Source organism: Schistocerca cancellata, chromosome 3 (assembly GCF_023864275.1).
Source record: "Schistocerca cancellata isolate TAMUIC-IGC-003103 chromosome 3, iqSchCanc2.1, whole genome shotgun sequence".
Classification (NCBI taxonomy): Eukaryota; Metazoa; Arthropoda; class Insecta; order Orthoptera; family Acrididae; genus Schistocerca; species Schistocerca cancellata.
In genome coordinates this window covers 432,303,235-432,327,489 of record NC_064628.1, presented here as the reverse complement: position 1 = coordinate 432,327,489, position 24,255 = coordinate 432,303,235, and the positions used below count along the sequence as shown (strand labels likewise).

At 39.5% G+C, this 24,255-nt stretch overlaps 1 protein-coding gene across 2 annotated transcripts in view; it reads left to right on the top strand.

Annotated features, from left to right (window-relative positions):
- Positions 1 to 22,638, top strand: part of LOC126175175 (uncharacterized) — a 137,694-nt gene extending 115,056 nt beyond the window's left edge. For both annotated transcript variants that reach the window (XM_049921765.1, XM_049921766.1), the window contains exons 5-6: positions 16,356 to 16,527; positions 22,124 to 22,638. In XM_049921765.1, the coding sequence (XP_049777722.1) occupies positions 16,356 to 16,527; positions 22,124 to 22,398 (447 nt within the window). In that variant the 3' untranslated portion in view covers positions 22,399 to 22,638. The remainder of the gene's footprint in view (positions 1 to 16,355; positions 16,528 to 22,123) is intronic.
- Positions 22,639 to 24,255: the final 1,617 nt, after the last annotated feature.

Below are 24,255 nucleotides of genomic sequence, written 5' to 3'. Positions count from 1 at the left end.
CACCCTTAATGGCAACATTTACAACCAACCAGATGGCCTAGCATTGGCATCATGTATATCAGCTACCAATGCTGAGGCACACATAAATCACTTGGAACAAAAGCTATTTAGCAGCCAAGAACCCGGACTAAAGAAAATTGAGTTTTATACGAGATATCTAGAGGACACACTACTATTGGTGGAAAGGGATGCCAAAGACAGATATTCTACACTACTGGCCATTGAAATTGCTACACCAAGAAGAAATGCAGATGATAAACGGGTATTCATTGGACAAATATATTATACTATAACTGACATGTGATTATATTTTCATGCAATTTGGGTGCATAGATCCTGAGAAATCAGTACCCAGAACAACCGCCTCTGCCCATAATAACAACCTTGACAGGCCTGGGCATTGAGTCAAACAGAGCATGGATGCTGTGTACAGGTACAGCTGCCCATGCAGCTTCAACACGATACCACAGTTCATCAACAGTAGTGACTGGCGTATTGTGACGAGCCAGTTGCTCGGACACCATTGACTAGACGTTTTCAATTGGTGAAAGATCTGGAGAATGTGCTGGCCAGGGCAGCAGTCGAACATTTTCTGTATCCAGAAAGGCCCGTACAGGACCTGCAACATGCGGTCGTGCATTATCCTGCTGAAATGTAGGGTTTCACAGGGATTGAATGAAGGGTAGAGCCATGGGTCGTAACACATCTGAAATGTAACATCCACTGTTCAAAGTGCCGTCAATGCGAACAAGAGGTGACCGAGACGTGTAACCAATGGCACCCCATACCATCACGCTGGGTGATACGCCAGTGCGGCGATGACGAATACATGCTTCCAATGTGTGTTCACTGTGATGTTGCCAAACACGGATGCGACCATCATGATGCTGTAAACAGAACCTAGATTCATCCGAAAAAATAACGTTTTGCCATTCGTGCACCCAGGTTCGTCGTTGAGTACACCATCGCAGGCGCTCCTGTCTGTGATGTAGCGTCAAGGGTAACCCCAGCCATGGCCACCAAGCTGATAGTCCATGCTGCTGCAAATGCCATCGATCTGTTTGTGCAGATGGTTGTTGTCTTGCAAACGTCCCCATCTGTTGACTCAGGGATCGAGACGTGGCTGCACAATCCGTTACAGCCATGTGGATAAGATGACTGTCATCTCGACTGCTAGTGATACGAGGCCATTGGGATCCAGCACGGCATTCCGTATTACCCTCCTGAACCCACCGATTCCATATTCTGCTAACAGTCATTGGATCTCGACCAACGCGAGCAGCAGTCGCGATACGATAAACCGCAATCGCGATAGGCTACAATCCGACCTTTATCAAAGTCGGAAACATGATGGTACGCATTTCTCCTCCTTACATGAGGCATCACAACAACGTTTCACCAGGCAACGCCAGTCAACTGATGTTTGTGTATGAGAAATCAGTTGGAAACTTTCTTCATCTTAGCACATTGTAGGTGCCGACACCGGCTCCAACCTTGTGTGAATGCTCTGAAAAGCTGAAAAGCTAATCATTTGCACATCACAGCATCTTCTTCCTGCCGGTTAAATTTCATGTCTTTAGCACATCATCTTCGTGGTGTAGCAATTTTAATGGCCAGTAGTGTAAATTGATTCAGTAATCTACATGAGATAATGACATTTACAGTGGAACATGAACAAGACAAACGTATCAACTACCTGGTCTTAAATATTAAAGAAACAACATACATTCAAAATTTATAAGGAAAATACAATAACCAACACCACAATCCCTGCAACCTCATGTCAACCTGGACATCCATAAGCAGGCAACTAAAATACCTTTGAACCAAGAAGAAATGCAACAAGAAATAAACATAGTGAAACAGATTGCAGTTGCCAATGATTATACTGCTCCCATGGTTGACACAGTCCTAGACAAAGTAAGGAAAGACCCAAACAGAAAATGCACCACTGAGAAAAAAGACAAAAACAAATGTATATCTATTATCCCATACATTTGCAGTATATTACAGAAGCTTGCAAATATTTTCAAAACACAAAGTTGGGTTTTCTACATCAAATAAACTACAACAAAACTAATAAATAATGTAAAGCGTAATCATGACTGAAACTAGACTCTGGAATATACAAAATAACATGCCAGGAATGTTGTATGTTCTGCCTAGGACAAACGGGCCAAAATTTCAGCGCCAGGTACACAGAGCACTTTAAAGCCTACACAGAATATCAGCAACAGCCACACACATACATAATACAGGACACCCATTTGAAAAACTAGAATAAAATTTTAAAGTATTCCACTGATTAAATAATGTGCATGAAATGGATTTGTTAGAGGAACCAGAAATACCTTCACATTACAGAAAATATGTAGACAAAATCTTTAATGAAAAACTTGAAAGTGAATCAGTGATTTTCTTCAGATGCTTTGAGAATATGCTTAAATAAAAACAGACAATGGAAACTGCAGGTAGGAATATCAGCAATGTAGGAAAAGATAAATTGCTACTTACCGGCAAGAAGATACGTTAAGATGCAATTGGGCAATGATGAGTGTTTCTCATTTGTTGATGAAGGCTGTGGTCGAAAGTTATGTAAGAGACTTTTAATTACACCTGTCTGCAGCTTAACATGTCTCCTTTATGGTAAGTAGCAATCTGTCTTTTCCTACATTGCTGCTTAAATAAAAACAGTAACTTATAGAAATAAGCACCATTGTAAAACAGATAAATGCAAGTTATATGTATATCGATATGATAAATACCCTTTGTACAAAAGCATATCATGCTCTGTGGAGGACTTGTAACATTATATCTGTCAACTGAATCTAAAACATCTTTGTAACTGTTAGCTTATGTAAGGTATTCTCGATATATACTGCGCACTGAAAGTTGTGTATGATGTTTAACATAAGTGAAACTGCACAAACGGATCATGAGAAAACTGTAAGTACTAAAAATTGTGTACTTTTTATATATTTCACTAAAGTCAACAAAACAAAGTAGAACCTCGCACCTCGAAAACATTATGTAAAAATGGCATATTACAAAGAGAAAACACACCTGAAAATGAGAATCATTTCCTGAAACGTGTGGTGTAACATGTGAATAAAAGAAATTCTTGATTGGTAGCAGAAACGTTATTTATAAACAAACCCATGTTTTCAGTGGCAGACCTTCACAAAACCATTTATAATGGAAATAATCAGATTACTAGGTCTTCTGCTGACTTCACCAGGGATTTGTACAGCATATTCTTCAGATGGACCCATAGGTATAAGTTGAATGATTTGAGGTCAGGTGACAGAAGTAGCCATGTTACAGGGCCACCTCGACCACCCCAGCAGTCCCAAAACATTGGTCCAATCTGGGTTCTGGAAGCTTGACTGAACTATGTGGATGCCCTATTGTGCTGGAAAAACATATATTGATGGACTCCAGTAATTCCGGCCTCACTTCCCAGATGAATGTTGTATAGCTGTCATCTGTGACTTGAGGGGGAAGCATGTAGGGATCAATCAGGTAATCGTGGCCCATGATAGCCCATACATTGATGTTGAACTTTTCCTGATAACCTTAGTTGTAGGTGGCATGGGGGTTCGCCTCCACCCACACATGGCCATTGTGAGTGTTGAATGGACCCTCATTGGTGAAGGAAGCCTCATTCATGAACAACACATACTCAGTGTAATACGGCTATCTGGTGCAGTACTGCTAGAACCACTGCCTGAATTCGACATACAGAGCAAAATTATGGGCCATCAGTGCCTATGTCTTCTGAAGATGAAATGAATGCCTTCCGTTCTCATGCAGCATTTGCCAAACTGCTGAATGGGAGCTTTTTGTTGCATATGCCACAGTGTGGGTGTTCAAGGATGGGTCTGCGTTGAACCTCTCTAGTATGTCCTCTGCAAATTGTAGCATGCGAATGCTTCACATGTGATCTCGGTCATGTTGAAGCCCTGTGAAACTGCCTATTTCACCCACACGCTGGAGGACGGGCACAAATGTAGAGTGCAGCAGGAAACCCCTATTGGGATATTGTTGGGTAATGCTGCCTGCCCATTACCTTTCACCATGTTGTATGTGAAAAGTGTCACACTGCTCAGCAGGGGTACATGTCTCTATGTTGGGGCACACCAGCATGTGTCAAACTACAACTGAGCACTATGTTTCTATTGGATGTGTTTGTCATTCCACTATGTCACTACCACTGTTGGTGGTCTCTGTGATGTTGGTTTATCAGGCCATGTTCAGTGCCATCTACTGTCCATACTGCTACCAAGTACATTGTTAGATGTTCTGTGAACAGACTCATGCCTGCTGCTTGAGGGAAGGCCTTGTGGTAGGCACTGGCTCTTATAACTTCGCCAGCCAGAGTGGCCGAGCGGTTCTAGGCGCTACAGTCTGGAACCGCGCGACCGCAACGGTCGCAGGTTCGAATCCTGCCTCGGGCATGGATGTGTGTGATGTCCTTAGGTTAGTTAGGTTTAAGTAGTTCTAAGTTCTTGGGGACTTATGACCTCAGCAGTTGAGTCCCATAGTGCTCACAGCCCATTTTTTTCTTATAACTTCAATACTCTGTAGCATCATTGGATGACATTTCTGGACATGGCTTCCTATCCACATTTTGTTCCTGAAGACATCTACTACATCCCAACAAAGTTGGTCAGTGTAATTCTTAAACATCCTATATATGCCTCAAAATCAAAATGAAAAACCTAAGCAACTGAAAATTTATGATGAAACTAGGTGAATGATTTTTTATTTACAATTTAATCATGTGACTTTCAATGAAGTATTCATATTTCTTCAGGTATATGTCACTTTAATAGTATCAGATTTGAAATCCAGAGAAATCAACAGTGATGTTAATAATTAACTAGCGCTACACTACTTATTTGAAAACACACTCATTCCTTTCATTCATTTAGTTTACATTTCTGAATTGTGACAAAAAAATATTCAAAGCAAAGAGATCTCTGGCACCAGCTACAGGTTACAAACTATGCCCTTTGATACAATGAACTAAGTATGTTACAATGGCAAAACAGTATTTCACAAACCTCATTTATTCCACTGTACAGTGTTATGTGCTCAAGCATTAGGTGGCTGCAGTGGGGTGGAGGAAATGACAAACAACTGGTGTGCATGAAAGTTTAGAAGCCCTACTTTTGAAGTCATAACAGTGTATTATGGGAATTACGGCCCAAATTTTTGCAAGGGATCAATTGCTGGGGTTCAAATGTGGCAAGTGTGCTTTTTCTCCTTAAAATATGAGGTCAACTTTGCGCTGTGTCCTTCCAAGTGTGAATTTTTCTGCTGGAATTGTTCTGATTTTGAAGTTTTGCAGCACTACTCAGCTTTTTTTATGTTAATAGTACTATTATTCCATTAATAAACAGGTTGTCTTATTCAGTTACATTAAAATGAAAATAACACTAGTAATGTGGCCCTCATTTTCCACAGAGGAACTCTCCTGCCCTAAGTAACACATTATGTTTTACATCTAAAAAGAAAGATGATGAGACTTACCAAACAAAAGCGCTGGCAGGTCGATAGACACACAAACAAACATAAACATACATACAAAATTCTAGCTTTCACAACAAACGGTTGCTTCGTCAGGAAAGAGGGAAGGATGCTTCGTCAGGAAAGAGGGAAGGAGGGGGAAAGACGAAAGGATGTGGGTTTTAAGGGAGAGGGTAAGGAGTCATTCCAATCCCGGGAACGGAAAGACTTACCTTAGGGGGAAAGAAGGACAGGTATACACTCGCAAACACACACATATCCATCCGCATATACACAGACACAAGCCGACATTTGTAAAGGCCAAACTCTTTGCCTTTACAAATGTCTGCTTGTGTCTGTGTATATGCGGATGGATATGTGTGTGTTTGCGAGTGTTTACCTGTCCTTTTTTCCCCCTAAGGTAAGTCTTTCCATTCCCGGGATTGGAATGACTCCTTATCCTCTCCCTTAAAACCCACATCCTTTCGTCTTTCCCTCTCCTTCCCTCTTTCCTGATGAAGCAACCGTTTGTTGCGAAAGCTTGAATTTTGTGTGTATGTTTGTGTTTGTTTGTGTGTCTATCGACCTGCCAGCGCTTTTGTTTGGTAAGTCTCATCATCTTTCTTTTTAGATATATTTTTCCCACGTGGAATGTTTCCCTCTATTATATTCATAACATTATGTTTTACTGTGCATTTGTTTTGGCAGTTTCTTGTGACATAAAACACAGCCTGATTTTGTGGTCCACATTTGTAAAGTGTAGGTTAATCAGTGACAGTTTTCCATTGCCTGTTAAAGCAAAAGAACAAAGAGTACAATCAGTGATGGTGAGCAAGCATATTAATCATTTATTTACACATTGTGTTCCATAAATCCTATTGTGAAGGACAACCTAAAGGTTGTGATAAAATACAACATTACATTAACATTTAGAAGAACCCATGACAGATTATTTTTGTAAAGTATACTTACAACCAGTGATAATCTACTCACATTGTTGATTATGGGGATTACTTCTACATTACTATATGTAATGCCCTAGAAATTAAGTTATTACATAGATTAGTAGCAAAGCAGGAACCAGTACTGTGAGGAAGAAGAAGAAGAAGAAGAAGAAGAAGAAAACCCTGCTGTTTTTATCTACTACTTCATGTAGTACTTGACATCAGTGAAACTGTTTAACATGGGAAATTAGTTTTAATTTAAATTTACATCCCGAACACAAATATTCTTATGTAAATCAACGAAAATAATCAATTTTTTACTTCTCATCCCGACCAGTAAGCCTCCCTTACTCTGGATTCTGGCTGACTTTTCTGAACTCTACTCCTTTTCCTATATCTCACCATTCCCTTTCCATCACCCTCTCCCTTCCACTTCAACCCTTCTACCAGAATGAGCCACTGAGTCCGAAAGCTTGGAAACTAATATTTTTTCTACGTGTGTTCTGCCACCTCTTAGTGAGTAAATATTCTTATATGTTATGTGCTAATAAGATACTCTTTTGCTTACATCTGCGGATTTCTGATATCCTCCCTAATGTCTCCTGGTGAACTACATGTGTGAAACTCACTTTTCAATCTAAATTCACTCTTACTGTCAACTACCTGGCAAAGCACTCACAAGATACGCTCAAATGTCAAGTAACTTTATAAATATACAAATACCAATGCAACTTCATATTTGTTCACATAATCAGTGGGTATGTAAATGATCGGCGGACCACCACAATGCTTTAGTGTTGTTCATGTTTAGTATTGTTACTTAGCCTGGTAGGATATATAGTGGGAGGAAACAGTGTCAGATGTTAAATGATCACTGAATGACATGTAGATGCTGCATATTTGTGCCAGACAGCGTTAATCACACCTGACAGAGTTTGAAAGGGGCCTTATTGTGCACCTACATTTGTCCAGCTCTTGAAATCGTGCAATATCCAGATCTGTGGGGCATTTGGATGTGCCACACACCTGCTGTTGCACTGTATGGGAATGTGAGGGCAGGCATACTCATCGAAAGGTTTCCAGTTGACTACATCTGACCACGACAAGGGAGGATCACCAAATTGTGCAGCAAGCGCATTGTAACCCCTTCACATGTGTTCCACCTGAGAACAAGTAACCAGCAGCCAAACTTGGGAATTGCTGTCCCATGCATAAACTGCCATTAACACCACAACACAAATAACTGCATTTGGACTGGTGTTATTACAATGAGTATGGATTGCTGATTAATTATGTCAGATTATTTTCAGCAATGAATCATGGTTTGCACTACTTTGTATAACAATCAGTGGTGGGTGATGGTGACCTGTGGAGAGGCCCCATTCTTTCAAATGTTTTGGAGAGGCACAGCCATGTTACCCATGGCATCATGATGCGGGGAACTATTGGGTATGACTACAGGTCATGCCTGGTAGTGATTGAGGGACCTCTGATAGCCTATGGCACATCACAGACATCCCATGTCCTCATGTGGTAGTACATTGTGTCATTTTTCAAAGAGCAGTGCTCATCCACACATAGCACATGTCTCTATGAACACTCTGTGTGATATTGAAGCATTCCTGTGGACAGTCAAGTCACCAGATCTGTCCCCAGTAGAACAAGTTTCGGATTAGTTTTGATGTTAACTCCATTCTAGTGGCAGTACCTGGGATATCAAGGACGGTTACAACAATGGTGGGCCAGCTAGCCTCAAGAGAGGAAACAATGGCCTTATGACAACCCTCCCAACCAAATTAGTGCGTGCATCCAGGCCAGAGGAGGTGTATTGTCATACTGATAATATGTGGCCTTTAAAAACTCTCCCTTCAATAAAGGCATTAAAATATACAACAGCCCACCATCAGAAATGAAAAACAGCAAGTCCCTGACTGTATTTAATAAAAAAATTAAAATCATTCCTACTGGATCATTGTTTCTACAGTGCAAATGAATATCTGCTGCACATGGGTGGAAAAAAACATGAAGCAAATTGCAGCAAAGAATTTTGTAAAGAGTAAAACATTAATGCAAATATGTGCAAAAAACTTGCATCTATATCACCTGCTACTAAGCAAATTAAGTGCAGAAAGAATATCCAACCAGGTACTGTTATGTATATGTGTGAGAGGAATACAGCACTAAAATACAAATGTGTAACTGAGTATGTAATTTGTGTGTTAATAACTTCTCAGAAAATGTGTGTGTAAACTCATGTTTGTGTAAACATTCGGCATATTACTTCATGCCAGCAAATTATCATAATGTCCAACATCAAATGTATGTTCGTGCATCACCATGTGCATGTCATGTACAGTATTGATTCAGAGGACAATAAATAAATAAATAATATTACATACCCTCTAAACCCATGAAGTTTTGTTTCATTCCCTCCTCCCCTGCTGGGTGCTTCACTTCTTGTGTCAGGTAGTGAACTATAAGAGTGTAACTGTACTATCACATAAGAATACCAGTGTCCCTGAAGAGGTTTCTGCATCAGTTATCAACTTCACATAATATTCTTACTGCATATTTCTGTAAAATGAATTCCTATTTGGCCTTAACTGTATTGTCCCAAATGATAATATCAGACGATACTATCAGATGAAAGTAGCATATAGTAGTTAGCATGTAGGTTAACACAGTGAGAAATATTTCTCAGAACAAAGTAGAAAATTACTGAGATTTTTAGTTAATGTATTGATATGCTGGTTCTTCCTCTGTCAGTTATCTGTCTGGAGGTCTATTTCGAGAGACCTCAAATGCCAAAGCCTTCATGAGCATCTCTACAAAAAGTAACACATTTGGCCATTTTTTGACATGACATGTGAGTGTAGTTATAACGTTAACACTGGTAAAAATGCATCATGTTTTGAATGTACAGTCAGACTGTGATGACTTCATTGCCTGCCTTTATCTCTGATGGAAGCACTACTTGATCAAATGTGAGGAAAAAAAAGTGTGTGTAGCCACCAAGTTTGCATTAATCTTTTTCATTACCTGATGGACTGCAGTGACACCCTGATCGGAGAAATAATTTTGAATTTCTCCATTGGGCAGACCATCAAGCAGCTGAGTGTAAATAACATCATGCAAAGAATTTAGCATATGATGGGCCTTGTCATGAACAGATTAGCCATGAAGGAGGAAAGCTGTAAGCAGTTGTTGGGCTTGAAAATCACAATTGATCTCCTGAAGCAAAGACCTATTATGTAAGCAAGAGCAGGATTTCACAGGGCCTGCAATTGCATCAACACCTTTCTGAATAATGAACAGATTAATCATAGTGAAGGACTAACCTTCTTCATTAGTACGTGATACCAAGAAAACCGAGGTGCAGCTGGGAGGGTCTTTGAATCTTTAATGTCATTTACGTTTAGTAGATTTAAACTGAGATGGTGACTGGTTCACTGTGAAAAAATCCCCCTGATTGCAGTGTCTACAGTAGCATGTTCCTTCCAACCGGCCCCACTCAGAGGAGGGCTCACCCACCTTACATGATTGTTCATTTTCAGATCACACCTTCTGAACTCCTAACAGATGGGCCAATTGGCTGTCGGGAAAGTAACAACTCAGGCCCCTCCCTGGGCCTGTTCTGTCCCAGGGGGTATGTACAAACCCTGCCTGTTGACCTGGGGCTGGGAATCACGCGTTACCCAGTCACAGCTATGTGTCAAGCACATGGACTGGCCTTCAGGAGTGCACAAGGAGAAGGAAGAAACAGAGAGAGACCTTCAATGTCAAAGTGGGGCAAAAGGAGATGGAGAATGAAGTAAGAAGGAAAAAGGAGACAAAGGACTGTTCCGATGCTGGGCTACTGACATTTCAGAACTCATTCCCAAGGATACCCAAAACATGTTCCCCAAGGGAGGGGAAAAATAGCAGGAGGATAGACATGCAGCACAAAAAAAGAAGAGGTGCTGCAAAGGCTGCAGCCCTGTGGCAGCCAAGCACTAACGCTAACATCTTAAGAACACTTCTTCAAAGATCATGAAATGTCTACACTCACTTTCAAGTACATTTACAGTTAAATGGTATTTGAGGCAATTATGAACAGCAACTTCAGCTTAACTGTGACATACGCAACAGTACAAATTATAAAAATAATTTCCATCATGTATACTCTGGATCCTTGCCTAAGATTCAGAAGGGCAATGTGTTTCATGGAGCAAATATCTCTGCCAAACGGTCAATCGCAGTAGATTGAAAATATTGATTAAAAACGTACTAGCTTATCTGACTATTTAGGTTGAAGGATAGCATTTTCAAATGAATAGACAATTGGTAATACAGCTTATTGCAGATTGGCCATCAATATTACTGTATGTGGATAGTTGTTGCCTCTTAATAAATACTGATTTTACTTGTGTAAATATTGTGCAAGCAGTGGTGGCATATAAACAGTATCTGAATAGTAGAACTAGAAAAGGGACTGCGTTTATTGAAGTAGTGAGGTTTTACACTACTTACATACAATAATCATTGTAGGACTTTTCAGGAACAAATATAATAGAGAAGAGTATCATTGTTATTAAAAACTTTTGGATGATAGTAGCTTCCTGTCAAGACATATCAGCCACAGAGTCTTCTGTCTATCCTCAGTCATACATAGTATACACTTGAAGATGGGCATAAAACTCTGCACTGAAGTATCATGGTAGGAAGTTACTGATATCCATTAGTTCTCCTGAAATGTTGTAGAATTATCTGTAGAAGTTACTGACATCCATTAGTTCTCCTGAAATGTTGTAGAATTGTCTGTATACTGGGGAAGTATTAAATATCATAACGAGATTATCATTGGTGGTTGTTAATTTTTAATTCTAAAGTGGCTTTTAGAAGTAGTTACTGAGAGCAATCTCTCTTTGCTAATCTACATCTTTGTGATGGAAACTATGGAACGTGGTTTTTGAGTGAGAATGAAATCCCCCCTGAATGTACTATAGCTCTCCATTTTGATATTCTGTCTGCCATTCAGTGTAGAACATCTTGCGTATTTGTGGTCTGTATTTACTTTTTCTGCAGTGATGAGCTACTTCAAAGAGAGTAACTTTAAATTCTTGGGTTATTCAGTTCTGCTTTCCTCAGTTGTTGTAAAGTAGACCAAGCTTCTGACTGCTTTGGGTGAAGTTTAGATTTTCTGTCATTTCCTTCCTCTAACTTTCCACAGCCATTTATTGCCTACTGTCTGTGTTTTCCTATGCCTACATTCTCTTTTCCTTGACATTCCTTGCTAAGATTTTCTGTATCTTGATTCCAACAAGAAGTATATGTCTCTCAACATCCAGTTACGATACTTAGTAGATGATTATAATTATCTGATGTTGGTGCTATCCATTGTAAATCTGTGTCAAATTCATGCTGGATGACACCAACAGTAGACAGTCTTGATCAGTTCACATTTTTAAAGTACAGTTAAGCAAGAACAAGTACATATTGACAAAGAACTAAAGGCAGATTACAATTTCAGCCATCCCTTCACTGCAAATGTGATTTGTACAGCAATGAAAAAAGCCAAACTGAGGAAAGCTGTAGAAAATATTAGACTCCATCCTATGTTTACCAAAAATCAGAGTCTGCAAGCTAGAAGATGGCTAACACAGTTTTAAATTCTTAGTGTCAGTGCTGGAAGAATCCTATGACAGTTTAAAGTTACTCAAACACTAGCATTTCTAAAACAAGAGAAAGCTAGCAGTAGTCCACCAAGTTACTATTTCATCACCTTGCTCAGTATATTCAGGAAGTTATTAGAAACATTAATTTATAATGATATATATACAATTTTTGACACTGGATCAGGCTAGACTCAGTCCAGATCAAATCAATTGTTGTGAACAGGTCTTAGCTCTAACTTTATTTGTTGAAAAAGTATTTCAGAGTGTATGAAACTCTGTGGCTAGATAGACAATTGCTTTTGCTGAAATTTTGAATACATTGCACATAGCTCTCTCAGCTATTGGAGACTGTGCTCGAAAATTGTTCTTCCAGACTGACTGCAGGAGAACATGTGAATAAATTATTATAAGGTTGAAAAACTGGACTGCTCCAAGGATGACATCTAGAGTTACTGAGAATGCTCTTCTGATAAATTTGAAGAGCAAGTGTTCCATTGAACATGTGTATGGAGAACTTCAGGAATCATTTAACAGAGTGAAGCAATCACACATATGTCTGATTGATATGTAACCAGGACTGGTTTAAGCCCAACAACACAATCCGCCCTTTGGGGCACCAAGCTATGAGGGGTGCCAGAGGTGCCCCACCTGTAAGATTTTAATACAAGATGTATCACAATTAATAAAAGTCATTTGGGCTCCAAGCTGAGTGCAAGACCTGTATATGGTGTGTATCACAATTAGTAGCAAAAACTGACATGAGTGAAAATGTACGAGGGGAGAAGGAGGGACAGGAGGTGCCAAATGATAAGTTGCTTGTGGAAAAATGTTCTCGGACTGGCCATAGTGGTAACACTAAATCTTTGTGGCAAAAGGTTACTTGCATGACTGATTTCCATTTACATGTGTTAACTGCCCAATCCCTGAGATTTTCAATAAATTCATGAGGTCTTTTTATAGTACAAGGGGCTTCTCAATCAAAACAAGGAATTAAACAAGGAAGTGAGCATTTCATACCATTAGACAACTTGAAACATTTAAAGAAATGTCTACAGGTATGCTATGCATAACAGATAGTCATTTGGAAATTACACAAACTGAACAGATACACCTAGATGCATACAAGACAATGTCACATAAGTGAAGGCACAGGGAATGACAACATACACACAAAATAGAACAGAGTTCTAGGTCATAAGACTTCAGTGAATCCTGCAAGAAACAGCTCTTTGAGTGTTGTATTTCAGTAATAGACATTGAGACATACAATGCAGCAGTTCTGACAGTCAATTGGCCCCAACAGGAAATGTTTTCAACTTCATTAAGCATTTAGAGATGGATAAGCTTATTGGAATGACTGGTAAGTAATTGCACCAGTGTTGATCTTGCATAGTTCTGAGTAAGGGCACCTAGAATTACTGATGGCCAGCTTCAGTTTCATGTCCACAATAGCCAAATGGCAGCAATCTGCATTAAGTAATGTTTTCTCTTCCTAGTACAAGATTTTTTGATCCTGGCTTATTCTTTCCCATCAGAGGCAGGGTCACACCTGAAAGCAACCATGTCACATACAAATTCTGCTGCAGTTTCTGCACAGCATTTTATGCGGAGATGGCCACAAAGCAGCTGTCTACCAGAATGAGTGGCTACTGCCAAACAGTGGCCAAGTAGAGAGTAGACCACATCCTAATGAGCACAAATTGCTTGAGTTCAATGGCTGCTTCAAAACCCATTCCATCTGGATCCTTTCCTGCATCACTAGCTTTTCTGCATTACACAGATGGGAGCTATCTGTGCAACACATCCTTCACTCTTATAATCCTCCTGGCCTTAATCTATGCTAACCCATTGCACCCTCTACCAAACAATTCCCACTTCTTCTGTCTAGTCACCCCCTTCTAATCCATGCCTCCATGTCACTCGTTGCGTGCTCCATCAACTCACCAGCCTTGATGCGCATTTGTTCCATTCCTAGCCCTAGAAACTGCTACCCTTCCCTCCGCATACTATCCTGCACATCTGCTTACCCACTCCATGTCCCATGCCACCAGCTACCCCTTCCCAACCCCCCCCCCCCCCCTTTCTCACCTCTTTCCCTCTCTACCCAACCTACCTGATACAATCCCTCACCCCAGTTCACAAATTGCATTCTCAGCATTGTGTGTTCAGCCAGCACAATGTAGCTGTGCAGGAGAGAGAGAGAGAGAGAGAGAGAGAGAGAGAGAGAATGTGTGTGTGTGTGTGTGTGTGTGTGTGTATTTTGAGTGGTCTCCATTTCTCTTAAAGTACTAATCTCCAATATTTATCACCCTTCCTCTCAGCTTCCATTGTAATTGTAAAAGAAAACTGGTTTTGTATTATTGCAAGAAGATTTTTGGGGAGTAACTAAATTTCTCATGTATTGTATTCCTGTGTAATCTTGTTCCCAGTTTTCATTCTGTAAAATGTACCGGAACAGTGTCACTGAGTCAGCACTTATGATTCTGTGAAATTTTAATTTTCTCTCTTGAGCTGAAAATGATTGATGAGTATATGTTTTACTGTTGTCATTTTAACTGTATGGTCAGATAACCCATTCATTATGGATCTCACATGTATGTCATGAAAAAAGTTGGATTTAGAAATAAATTATCAGCTGTTGTTGCACTACATCCTGTTCTTACTGGGAATGTTACTGTGGGCATCAAGCCAAAGCTGGACGTCTGTAATTCAAGGCACTCTCAATCAGAACTACCTGAAATGAAATCAATACTGAAATCCCTACATACAGTTACTTTCAGTTACTTATGCTAATTGTTATTAGTACCCTGTCTGATTGCTTTACTAAGTTCAAAACATTTATTTTCCAAACTAGTGCTTGATCATAACTGCAGTCTCATATGTTTACAAGTCTGTTACTGAATTACAGGATTCTTTGGACTGTTCAGCACAATTTTAATTATGCCTGTAGCCTGGGAATTTATTCTTTTTTTTGTGGTTTTAGAGGATTTGGTTCATATGGGTATACCATGTTTTTAGGGAATCCAAAAGCAAACTCATGTTGAAGGTCTACGAAACTACATCTTCTTCAGTTTCACTTGCTTCCACATTCATCTCATTCCTGTTTCTTTTCAGTTATTTCACACTTCTGTGAATGAAGGTGACAGCTTTTCAAATGTCTCTTTTTCTCTATTCTAGTTGAAAATGTGTTCTGACAATTCTAGATTTTCCTTTATTTTGGTCTGTCTGGTTTATGCTGACATCTGTTGAAAAGAACTGAATTCTTGTGTTCTTTCATTGGGTTCAACTGCCTCACATGGATGACCAAGCCTGTTGCAATTACAGTTATTGTTGTGTCTAGACAAGACAGCCTAGACACAATGAGAGGAAGCTGAAAGGCACGCGCTTAAACTCACGCAGGCTGGCGTGAGGTCTGAAACAGGATACGTAATGAATGCTGTAAAGAAAAGTACGTAGCTTCTGGAATACTTAACTTTAATCCACATTTGTAGAACATCACTCTTGATGATACATTAATAGAATCTCAATATCTATACTGGTAATGGCGCCTTGCTAGGTCGTAGCAAATGTAGCTGAAGGCTATTCTAACTATTGTCTCGGCAAATGAGAGCGTAATTCTCAGTGAACCATGGCTAGCAACGTCGGCTGTACAACTGGGGCGAGTGCTAGTACGTCTCTCTAGACCTGCCGTGTGGTGGCGCTCGGTCTGCAATTACTGACAGTGGCGACACGCGGGTCCGTCGTATACTAGCGGACCGCGGCCGATTTAAAAGCTACCACCTAGCAAGTGTGGTGTCTGGCGGTGACACCACAGTTATGACTGCTTGATGTTGATTCTTTTTTTCTTGCATTTCTACAACCTTTGTGAACCAATAATTTAAGACAAGATTCCCCTCTCTTTGTAATGCTAGATGTTCCATTATCATGTTTCAGAGTTCTGCTATGGAATGTACACACTTTATAGATATTATAGGGCAACCAACAGAGAGGGACATCAACTTCTCAAACTTTAACCTTCCAGAACTGTGAGATCTCAAAGGTGCTTGCCGTTAGCACGCCCAGAATCACATGTTCCTTAAGGGATGTTTGGAACATAGTGAGCTTTCCTCTGAATGTGTTGTAATAGAGAAATCATTGGAAGATATTATTCTTGTCTGCATAGATGTATTCTTTATTGCTATTAAGCTTCAAAAGTTTCTTGCAATTGCAAATGTTCACAAAAATCTTATGTTTCTATCACTTTCAGGCACTTAACTCCAGTGGGCAATTAGCTATATCAGAAGATACTTACATTGGTAAACTTAATCTTCCTGCTGCTCAACAAAAGGATTCTCGTGATTATGCTTGTGTGGTAACTAACTCAAGAGGTTTTGTCTATAGAGAAGTTCATTTGACAGTGCTTCCAAGGACTTCTAATAGTATGTTATATTTTATATCTATAAAAAATTTATTTTTACAATAACTTTATCTAGTGAATAAAATTCTAACATCTACTATGATGACATTCATCTCACGATAGCTTTACTCTGTTGCAGATACAAAGTAAACTCACATAATCTGAAATATTGTATTTAGTAATAATGGGACCCACTGGCATGTCATGGCCTGCTCCACATTTGGAAAAAACAGCTATTACTGTATCTGGCTAAACAGAACAATTAATTCATTAAGTTTATAGTTTAGATACTGTTTCCAAAGACCTGCCCTGTTTCCAAAGACCTGCCTGCACACTCTTCCAGCTCACAGGGAGGCATGCTGGCTCCAGATCAGCTCAGCCTCAATGATTAATGATAGGAACTGGCGTGCCGGCTAGTCTGTGGGTGGTTTTCAGGCAGTTTTCCACATTCACTTCAGTAAATACACTCTGGTTCCCAGGTTCTGCCTCAGTTACATGATGTGCAAACTGAAAAACATATTTGACTACCTACTTACCACAAGATGCTGAGAAGGGGTTGGGGGTGGGGGGTGCTGGCAGTGGATTTGCCATTGGGAATGGTGACCCCAGCATAATAATAGCCTGTATACAGGTTTTGTTCTCTGTGAAACGGAAGCATACTATCATTGGCTGGATATAGGGCATTGGAATGGATGGATGGATAAATGGATGGACTGCTTTCCAAGGAAGCCAGGTGAATGTTGGTCTGGATAGACCATTATCATACTAGTGATGGTAAGCCTGTAACACAGACTGTTCTGTAAACTGACTATGCCAGCCATTTACTGAAAGGCTATAAGTTTAATCTGAAATGCAAATCATGGTATAGTTTATATTTTTCATTTGAACTAATCATCGAAACAGACTGAAATTGCTCAAAGTGACTAAAATATAAGGGAGGGAATTGGGGCTTGAATCATAAATTTTGATTTAAAAATATCATGATTAATCAAATGAATCACAAGGTACAATTACAAGGTACAATGACATAAATGACAGACAAGATAAGAGTATATTCTGTTAGCACAGTAATGTAGATGTATATTTGAATAAACTTCATTTCATGCACAATGATTTCTGCATCTAAATATTCTGGTAGAATCGTGGATTACTTCATCTGTCAGGTGAATGGTGACATTCATTTTCTGCACATCTAACTATCACGTAAAAGATGCTGTATTAGTATTAGAGGCAAACAAACATTGACAAGAAATTAATGTTATATGTATCTTGTCTACAAACAGAAGTGTAAATTATTTTCATCTATATCTAAGTCTGTACTCCACAAGCCACCTTAACGGTGTGTGGCAGAGTGTACTTGTGGCAACACTACATCCTTCTCCCCCCCCCCCCCTTTCCATCCCCCCAAAATCCCTGTTCCACTTGTGAATGATTTCTGTGAAGAATCTAGATACTATAGAATTTTTTGCAGAAATAAACACACTTCCACCATACAAGGAAAGTTAATGCAGTGGATTTCTCACTTAGAAATCACATTTGGGTGTTGGTTGTTTGGGAGAAGAATATATTATACCTTGCGTAAGAAGAAGAAATGTGTACCAACACATTTCAGACTTTGACAGCAGCAGAATTGCAGCCTATGTAGACTGTGGTTTATCAATTTGCAGTATTGATGCTCAGTTTGATGAGGATCCCAAGACTTGTGCTAGGGTTCCAGTGAGCCATAAGCTACACAGTGCAGGATTCAGTGGCACTGCACAACTAGTGCCCACAAGGACAGACTTATTGTTCACTAGGTCATGTGGGATCTTAGAGCCACATCACATGCCTTGAGGCAAGAAATGTGCTTGTTTCCAGCAAGACAAGTATCCATATGGACAGGGAGACTATGTCTGTATTGCCAGCATAGTGATCATTGTTGTAGCTTCCCTTGAAATAGCAGCAAAGAGAGGTGCACAGCCTTTAGATCATGTGATGAATGGCTACTAGCTCTAAATGTAGAAACATGTAAATTAATGCAGATGGGTAGGAAAAACAGACTCATAATATTCAAATACAGCATTAATCGTGTGCTGCTTGACACAGTCAAATCATTTAAATATCTGGGCTTAACGTTCCAGGTAATATGAAATGAAATGCGTAAGGATGCTAGTAGGGAAGCAAATGGTTGACTTTGGTTCAGTGTGGTTCATCTGTAAAGGAGGCTGCATGTAGGATACTTGTGCTGTCTATTCTTGAGTATTACTTTAGTGTTTAGGATCAGCACCAGGTTGGTTAAAGGAAGGCATTAAATAAATTAAGAGATGAGCTGCTAGAATTGTTAGTGATAGATTCTAAGAACATGCAAGCATTACAGAGATGCTTTGGGAACTCAAATGAGAATCGAGGGAAGCCGACATAATTTTTGAAGAATGCTATTGGGAAAATTTAGAGAACTGTCATTTGAAGGTGACTGGAGAACAATTCTACTGCAGTCAATGTATGCTTTGTGTAAGGACCATGAAGATAAGATAAGATAGGGCTCATATGAAGGTATATAGGCAATCATTTCTCCCTTGCTCTAATTGCAAGTGGAACAGGAAAGGAAATGATGGGCAGTAATTCAGGGTTCCCTCCACCACACTTGGTACAATGGCTTGTGGAGTATGTAGATGTAGATGTAGACAGTGGTGCACTCAGTGCCAACATTGAACAGAGAAGTGGCATCACCTCATCTTTTCAGAAGAATCCCAGTTCTGCATACAGAATCATGATGGATTTTCCTGTGTTTGGTAGCTCTGATGCAAACAAACAATACTTGATTGCATTTCTTATTGTCATAAGGGCTGAGAAACTTGTGTGATGATATGGGGTCGCACTGCGTACACTACATGGTTCCCATGGCTGGTATTTTGAACAGTAGCCATTATATGTTTAGGCCAGTGGTAGTATTTTATCTTCAAGGTCTCCTTGACATTATCTTTAAACAAGACAGAATAAAGCTGCATGTTGTACGATCCTGCCATCTCCTCTCTAAGGGTGTTTCATGGATACCCTGGCCAGTATGTTCTCCAGATCTCTTGTACAGTGAAAATATCAGGTTGTGGGTTGTCAAGAGACTGGTATTCCACCACTCACCAGTCACTATGACTGATCATCTGTAGCATAGAGTTGAAGCAGCAGTGACTTACCCACATCTATCACCCAAGATCAATTTGATGCAATATCCAGCTGGATTAAAGCAGAAATGGTATTTGTATGTACTAAATTTTGCACCCTTTATAGCCGAAAATCTCTTGTAAATTTAATCAAGCACTCTTCTGTCCATGCCATATACACACATGCTGTCCATGCCATATACACACATGAAGTAAAATTTTGTTATTTGGTAACATTTCTGGTGCTGCAATTCTAGTGGTTAGCAGTATATAATCCAGTCCAAATTTAGGTTTTCATTATTGTTAACTTTTGGTTTCAATTAACTTTGTTCCTAATAATACGTGGACAGTATTACCTTGAACAAGCAATACTAACCATGGGATCTCAACAGGGACTTCCTGCAGTTTACTGATATCACCTTATAATTTTCTCTTTATGGTTTATAAAGATGAATATTCTCCTCTGACAGGAATGTGGCTGATCCATCTTCGAATTTGGCAACCAATTCATCTTTGACTATACACAAGAATTCCTCTGACCTAAGAAAGTCCCCATGTGCACACCACACATACTCTGCTATGCATGTAGTAACTTCCTTGGTGTTGTCCACACCTGATCTGTTGAGGGGGGGCTCTAATATTCTCCATCCAGTAGCAAAGGTCAAGAGATTAGTATCATAGAATTGTCTGAACCAAGCTTCTGGTTTAGAACTTCCATTAGGTTCAAAAACTGAGTATTGTGCAATGTTAGTTTCCTTCAACAGCCTAGCCAACTGTCTAAAGGAACCTTCCAGCAGGCAGTTCTCAACAATCTGTAAATAATTAAAAAAAGAGACATATTAAAATACCCAAAAGCTGTTACATTAATAGTTTGTATTATGTTTCAATAATTTTGATCTTCACTCATCATACGGTCAACACACATTATCAAAATAACAGTGGAGGACAGTTTGTTGTAAACAGAAGAGTAGCCAGCACACAAGAGCACACTTATCAAGCATAATGGTTCCATAATGCAATTCAGTTTGTTGACATCAGATCAATGATTGTCCATTGAACAGCAGAAAATTGGCTTTGGAAGAGTGTTGGAAATCCATGAAATAATTAAACACCTTAAAGCCGTAACCATCTTGTCATAGCTACAGAGGATCCAAGTCTATTTATGAGTTCATTCCAGTCGTCAGCCAGGTGAGCCAAGTGAATATAACATCACGGACCCACACGATGTCTACATATGTGGTTGGACTGTTGCATTGTGTTGTTTCTGACTGTTTATTCTGCAGTGGCCTTGAACATGAGGCAAAGTACAACACTGACCCAAAGGACTACACAAATAATTCACTTTTACTAAACAACCTGCTGGAAATGATTTCTTTCTTTGAATTTAGCAAGGCTGTGGTGCCCACCCAGAAGAACTCAGTTTATCGTATTGTTGCTCATTTATCCAGTACTACAATCCATGACAATCAACAATGACCCTTGTCAGCCACAATTGTTTCCCGCAGTAATTGACTCTGGCAGTGGCAGTCTTCCCTGAGTGAAGGTACTCGCAGTAGTTCCTTGACATAGTAGTAAATGAGAAAAACAGTGCCTGTATGACACAGTGGGTCCCATGTGTCTGGCACCAATAAGCGGGTCACAATCAAATGCTTCAATGGTATATATTGCCTTTGTAAACACACAGGTATGTAGTGGTATATAATAAAGCTTGAGCCACATCAGCTGATGATGAAATGTCACAGCTGCAGTTCATGCTGACCAACATACTCCCAATACTCATGGGTGTTACCAATTATGCACTTTTGCACTGGAATACACCCCCAACAAGCATAAATGCAAATTGAAACTTAAAATGAGCTACAGAATTGGGCTTTTAAAAGTAATAAAACACATTCTCACTTCAATTAACCATATGTCCATTTTAAAACTGGAAGTACCCTCCAAACAGCAAACAGTTTTTGCAGTGTAAGTTGAGATTCTGACACTTCAAGAAACCTACAGTTTTGAAGAAAAGGTCTTACACATAAGAGAGTTCCATAACTTTTATGACTGTCATTTGATCTGATCGTGTGTATCATATAGACATTAGTATAGCTCGATATAAAAGATATCCTTCATATTATAAATGTCTATACTAATCAAACAATGGAATAAAGATGAAGACCTGAAATGTAACACTAGATAAACAACTTCTTGTAAACTGAAAATAAGAGTGAAAATTTTTTTGAATCAATTGTAGATTATTTTTGGAGAGTTTTGACCTCCTGATTACACAGTTAATGCCAATATGACCAATGGACAACATGACAGGGCTGCAGCACTGAACAGAATGTGAATAGTCATAGTTATCAGTATATGAAGACCTCATAAATAAGCTTTTCACATAAAGTTGTTAGGAAAAATAGAACTTGTCAAATGTAAACCTTAAGGTTGAGCAGTTATTGTATGACTAACTTTATTAAATACTGATTTTTTTTTCAGATCCTGTTCTTGGGCAAGGAGTTGATGGGTCTGTCCATCTTCTCTTTCTGATTCCCGTAATCATGGTTCTTGTGCCAACAGCTGCATGGTTCATGTGCATATATTGGAGGCGAAGGAAAAAAAATGAAATAAGTGAACAAATAGTAACAAATTCAGTGGCAGTGCAACAAAACTGCAAACATAACAACAACAGGAGCACCATTAAATATCATATAGTTAATCCTCCTGTGGATTTTGAAGGCAATAAGAGCATTACCAACAAAGCTATAAAATAGCTTCAGCATTTCACCAGCATAATTTTGCATGAAAAAAGGCAGATTCCTTGTGATAATATTCCTAAGTGTCACTGTATATCCAGAAGCTGCCTAAAACTTTTACTTTATATAGTGACATTGGACTTATGCTTGTTGTGTTCATTATTTATGTAAAGAGTGAATTTTGTAAATATTTTGAAAACTTCTTTGAGAAGTTTGTCTGAGCTGTGATCCCATTAATCTAGTATTTAATAAATTATTTTACTACAGAATGTTATTGTTTTTTTTTTTATGTATAGGTGTTACAGAGTTTCAAACAATGGAAAATCTAAGATTGAATAACACCAGTAGAGAAAGTTAAGCTGCTACTCACCACATAGAGTAAGTGTTGGATGGCAGTCAGGCACATTGAAAAATACTGTTAGATATATTCAGCTGTTGGACTTAGCCTTTCACTAGACAAAGACACTCACACAATTTCACACACGCACAGCTCACACACACGGCCACTGTCATCTCCAGGCACTAAGGCCTGACTGCGACTACATCTGAGGTGGGAGGATTCTGCTGGGATAGGTAGTAGGGGCTAGAGATGAGGCATAGGATGGAGAGGGTGAAGGAAAGGAGGGTATGGATGGAGGATGATGCTAGTACTGCCTGTAGGCATGTGCAGTGATCTGGTGGGGTTGGTGCAGCAATGCGAGGTTTTGCTGTAATGGCAAAAGGGGGAGAAGAGAGAAGCAGAGAAGAGGAAGGACTATGCAGGTTCACTCTGAGTATAAAAGGCTTATGTGAGGATTGAGCAGGAGTAGGAAAGACACTAGAGGGGAGATGGAGGACATGGACTAGCAAAGGTTGAGGCCAAAGGTGTTACATGACCAAAAGATATGTTTTGGGGGGATTTCTCTCCTGTGCACTTGAGAAAAGGTGGTACAGTTGGGAATAATCCTCATTGCACAGGGTGTAAAGCAGTTATTGAATTTAAGAACATCATGTTGGGTGGCATGCTCAGCCCACAGATGATGGTCGCCGTGCATGTGTGTGAGTTTCTGTATCTGATAGCTGAACATACCTAATAGTCTTTTTAATTGTGCCTGTCTTCCACTCAACACATCTTCTATGTGACAAGTAGCAATCTAACCTTTTCTATTGTTTTATAAAGTAAATCATTTAAGAATACATTTTATTTTAATAAAAGAAAGCTGAAAGAAGTGTCACACCAACAATTCATTGTCCTTCACTTTTCAGCAAAAATTCTAGTTTTCTGAGTGATGTCTGATAGGAACAATATTCCTGATGCCCATTTTATCACAGAGTGCATACTTTACCAATTTATATCTGGCAAAATAAGACATTGCACTGTTACTAATAGTGCTGGTACCAGTAATCTTCAGTCTATGAATCTATACAATGAAATAATTTCTACATCTACATCTTACTCCATACTCCGCAAGCCACCTGACAGTGTGTGGCGGAGGGTACCTTGAGTACCTCTAAGGTTCTCCCATCTATTCCAGTCTCGTATTGTTCATGGAAAGAAGGATTGTCGGTATGCCTCTGTGTGGGCTCTAATCTCTCTGATTTTATCCTCATGGTCTCTTCGCGAGATATACGTAGGAGGGAGCAATATACTGCTTGACTCTTCGGTGAAGGTATGTTCTCGAAACTTTGACAAAAGCCCGTACCGAGCTACTGAGCGTCTCTCCTGCAGAGTCTTCCACTGGAGTTTATCTATCATCTCTGTAACGCTTTCGCGATTACTAAATGATCCTGTAACGAAGTGCGCTGCTCTCCGTTGGATCTTCTCTATATCTTCTGTCAACCCTATCTGGTACACATCCCACACTACTGAGCAGTATTCAAGCAGTGGGCGAACAA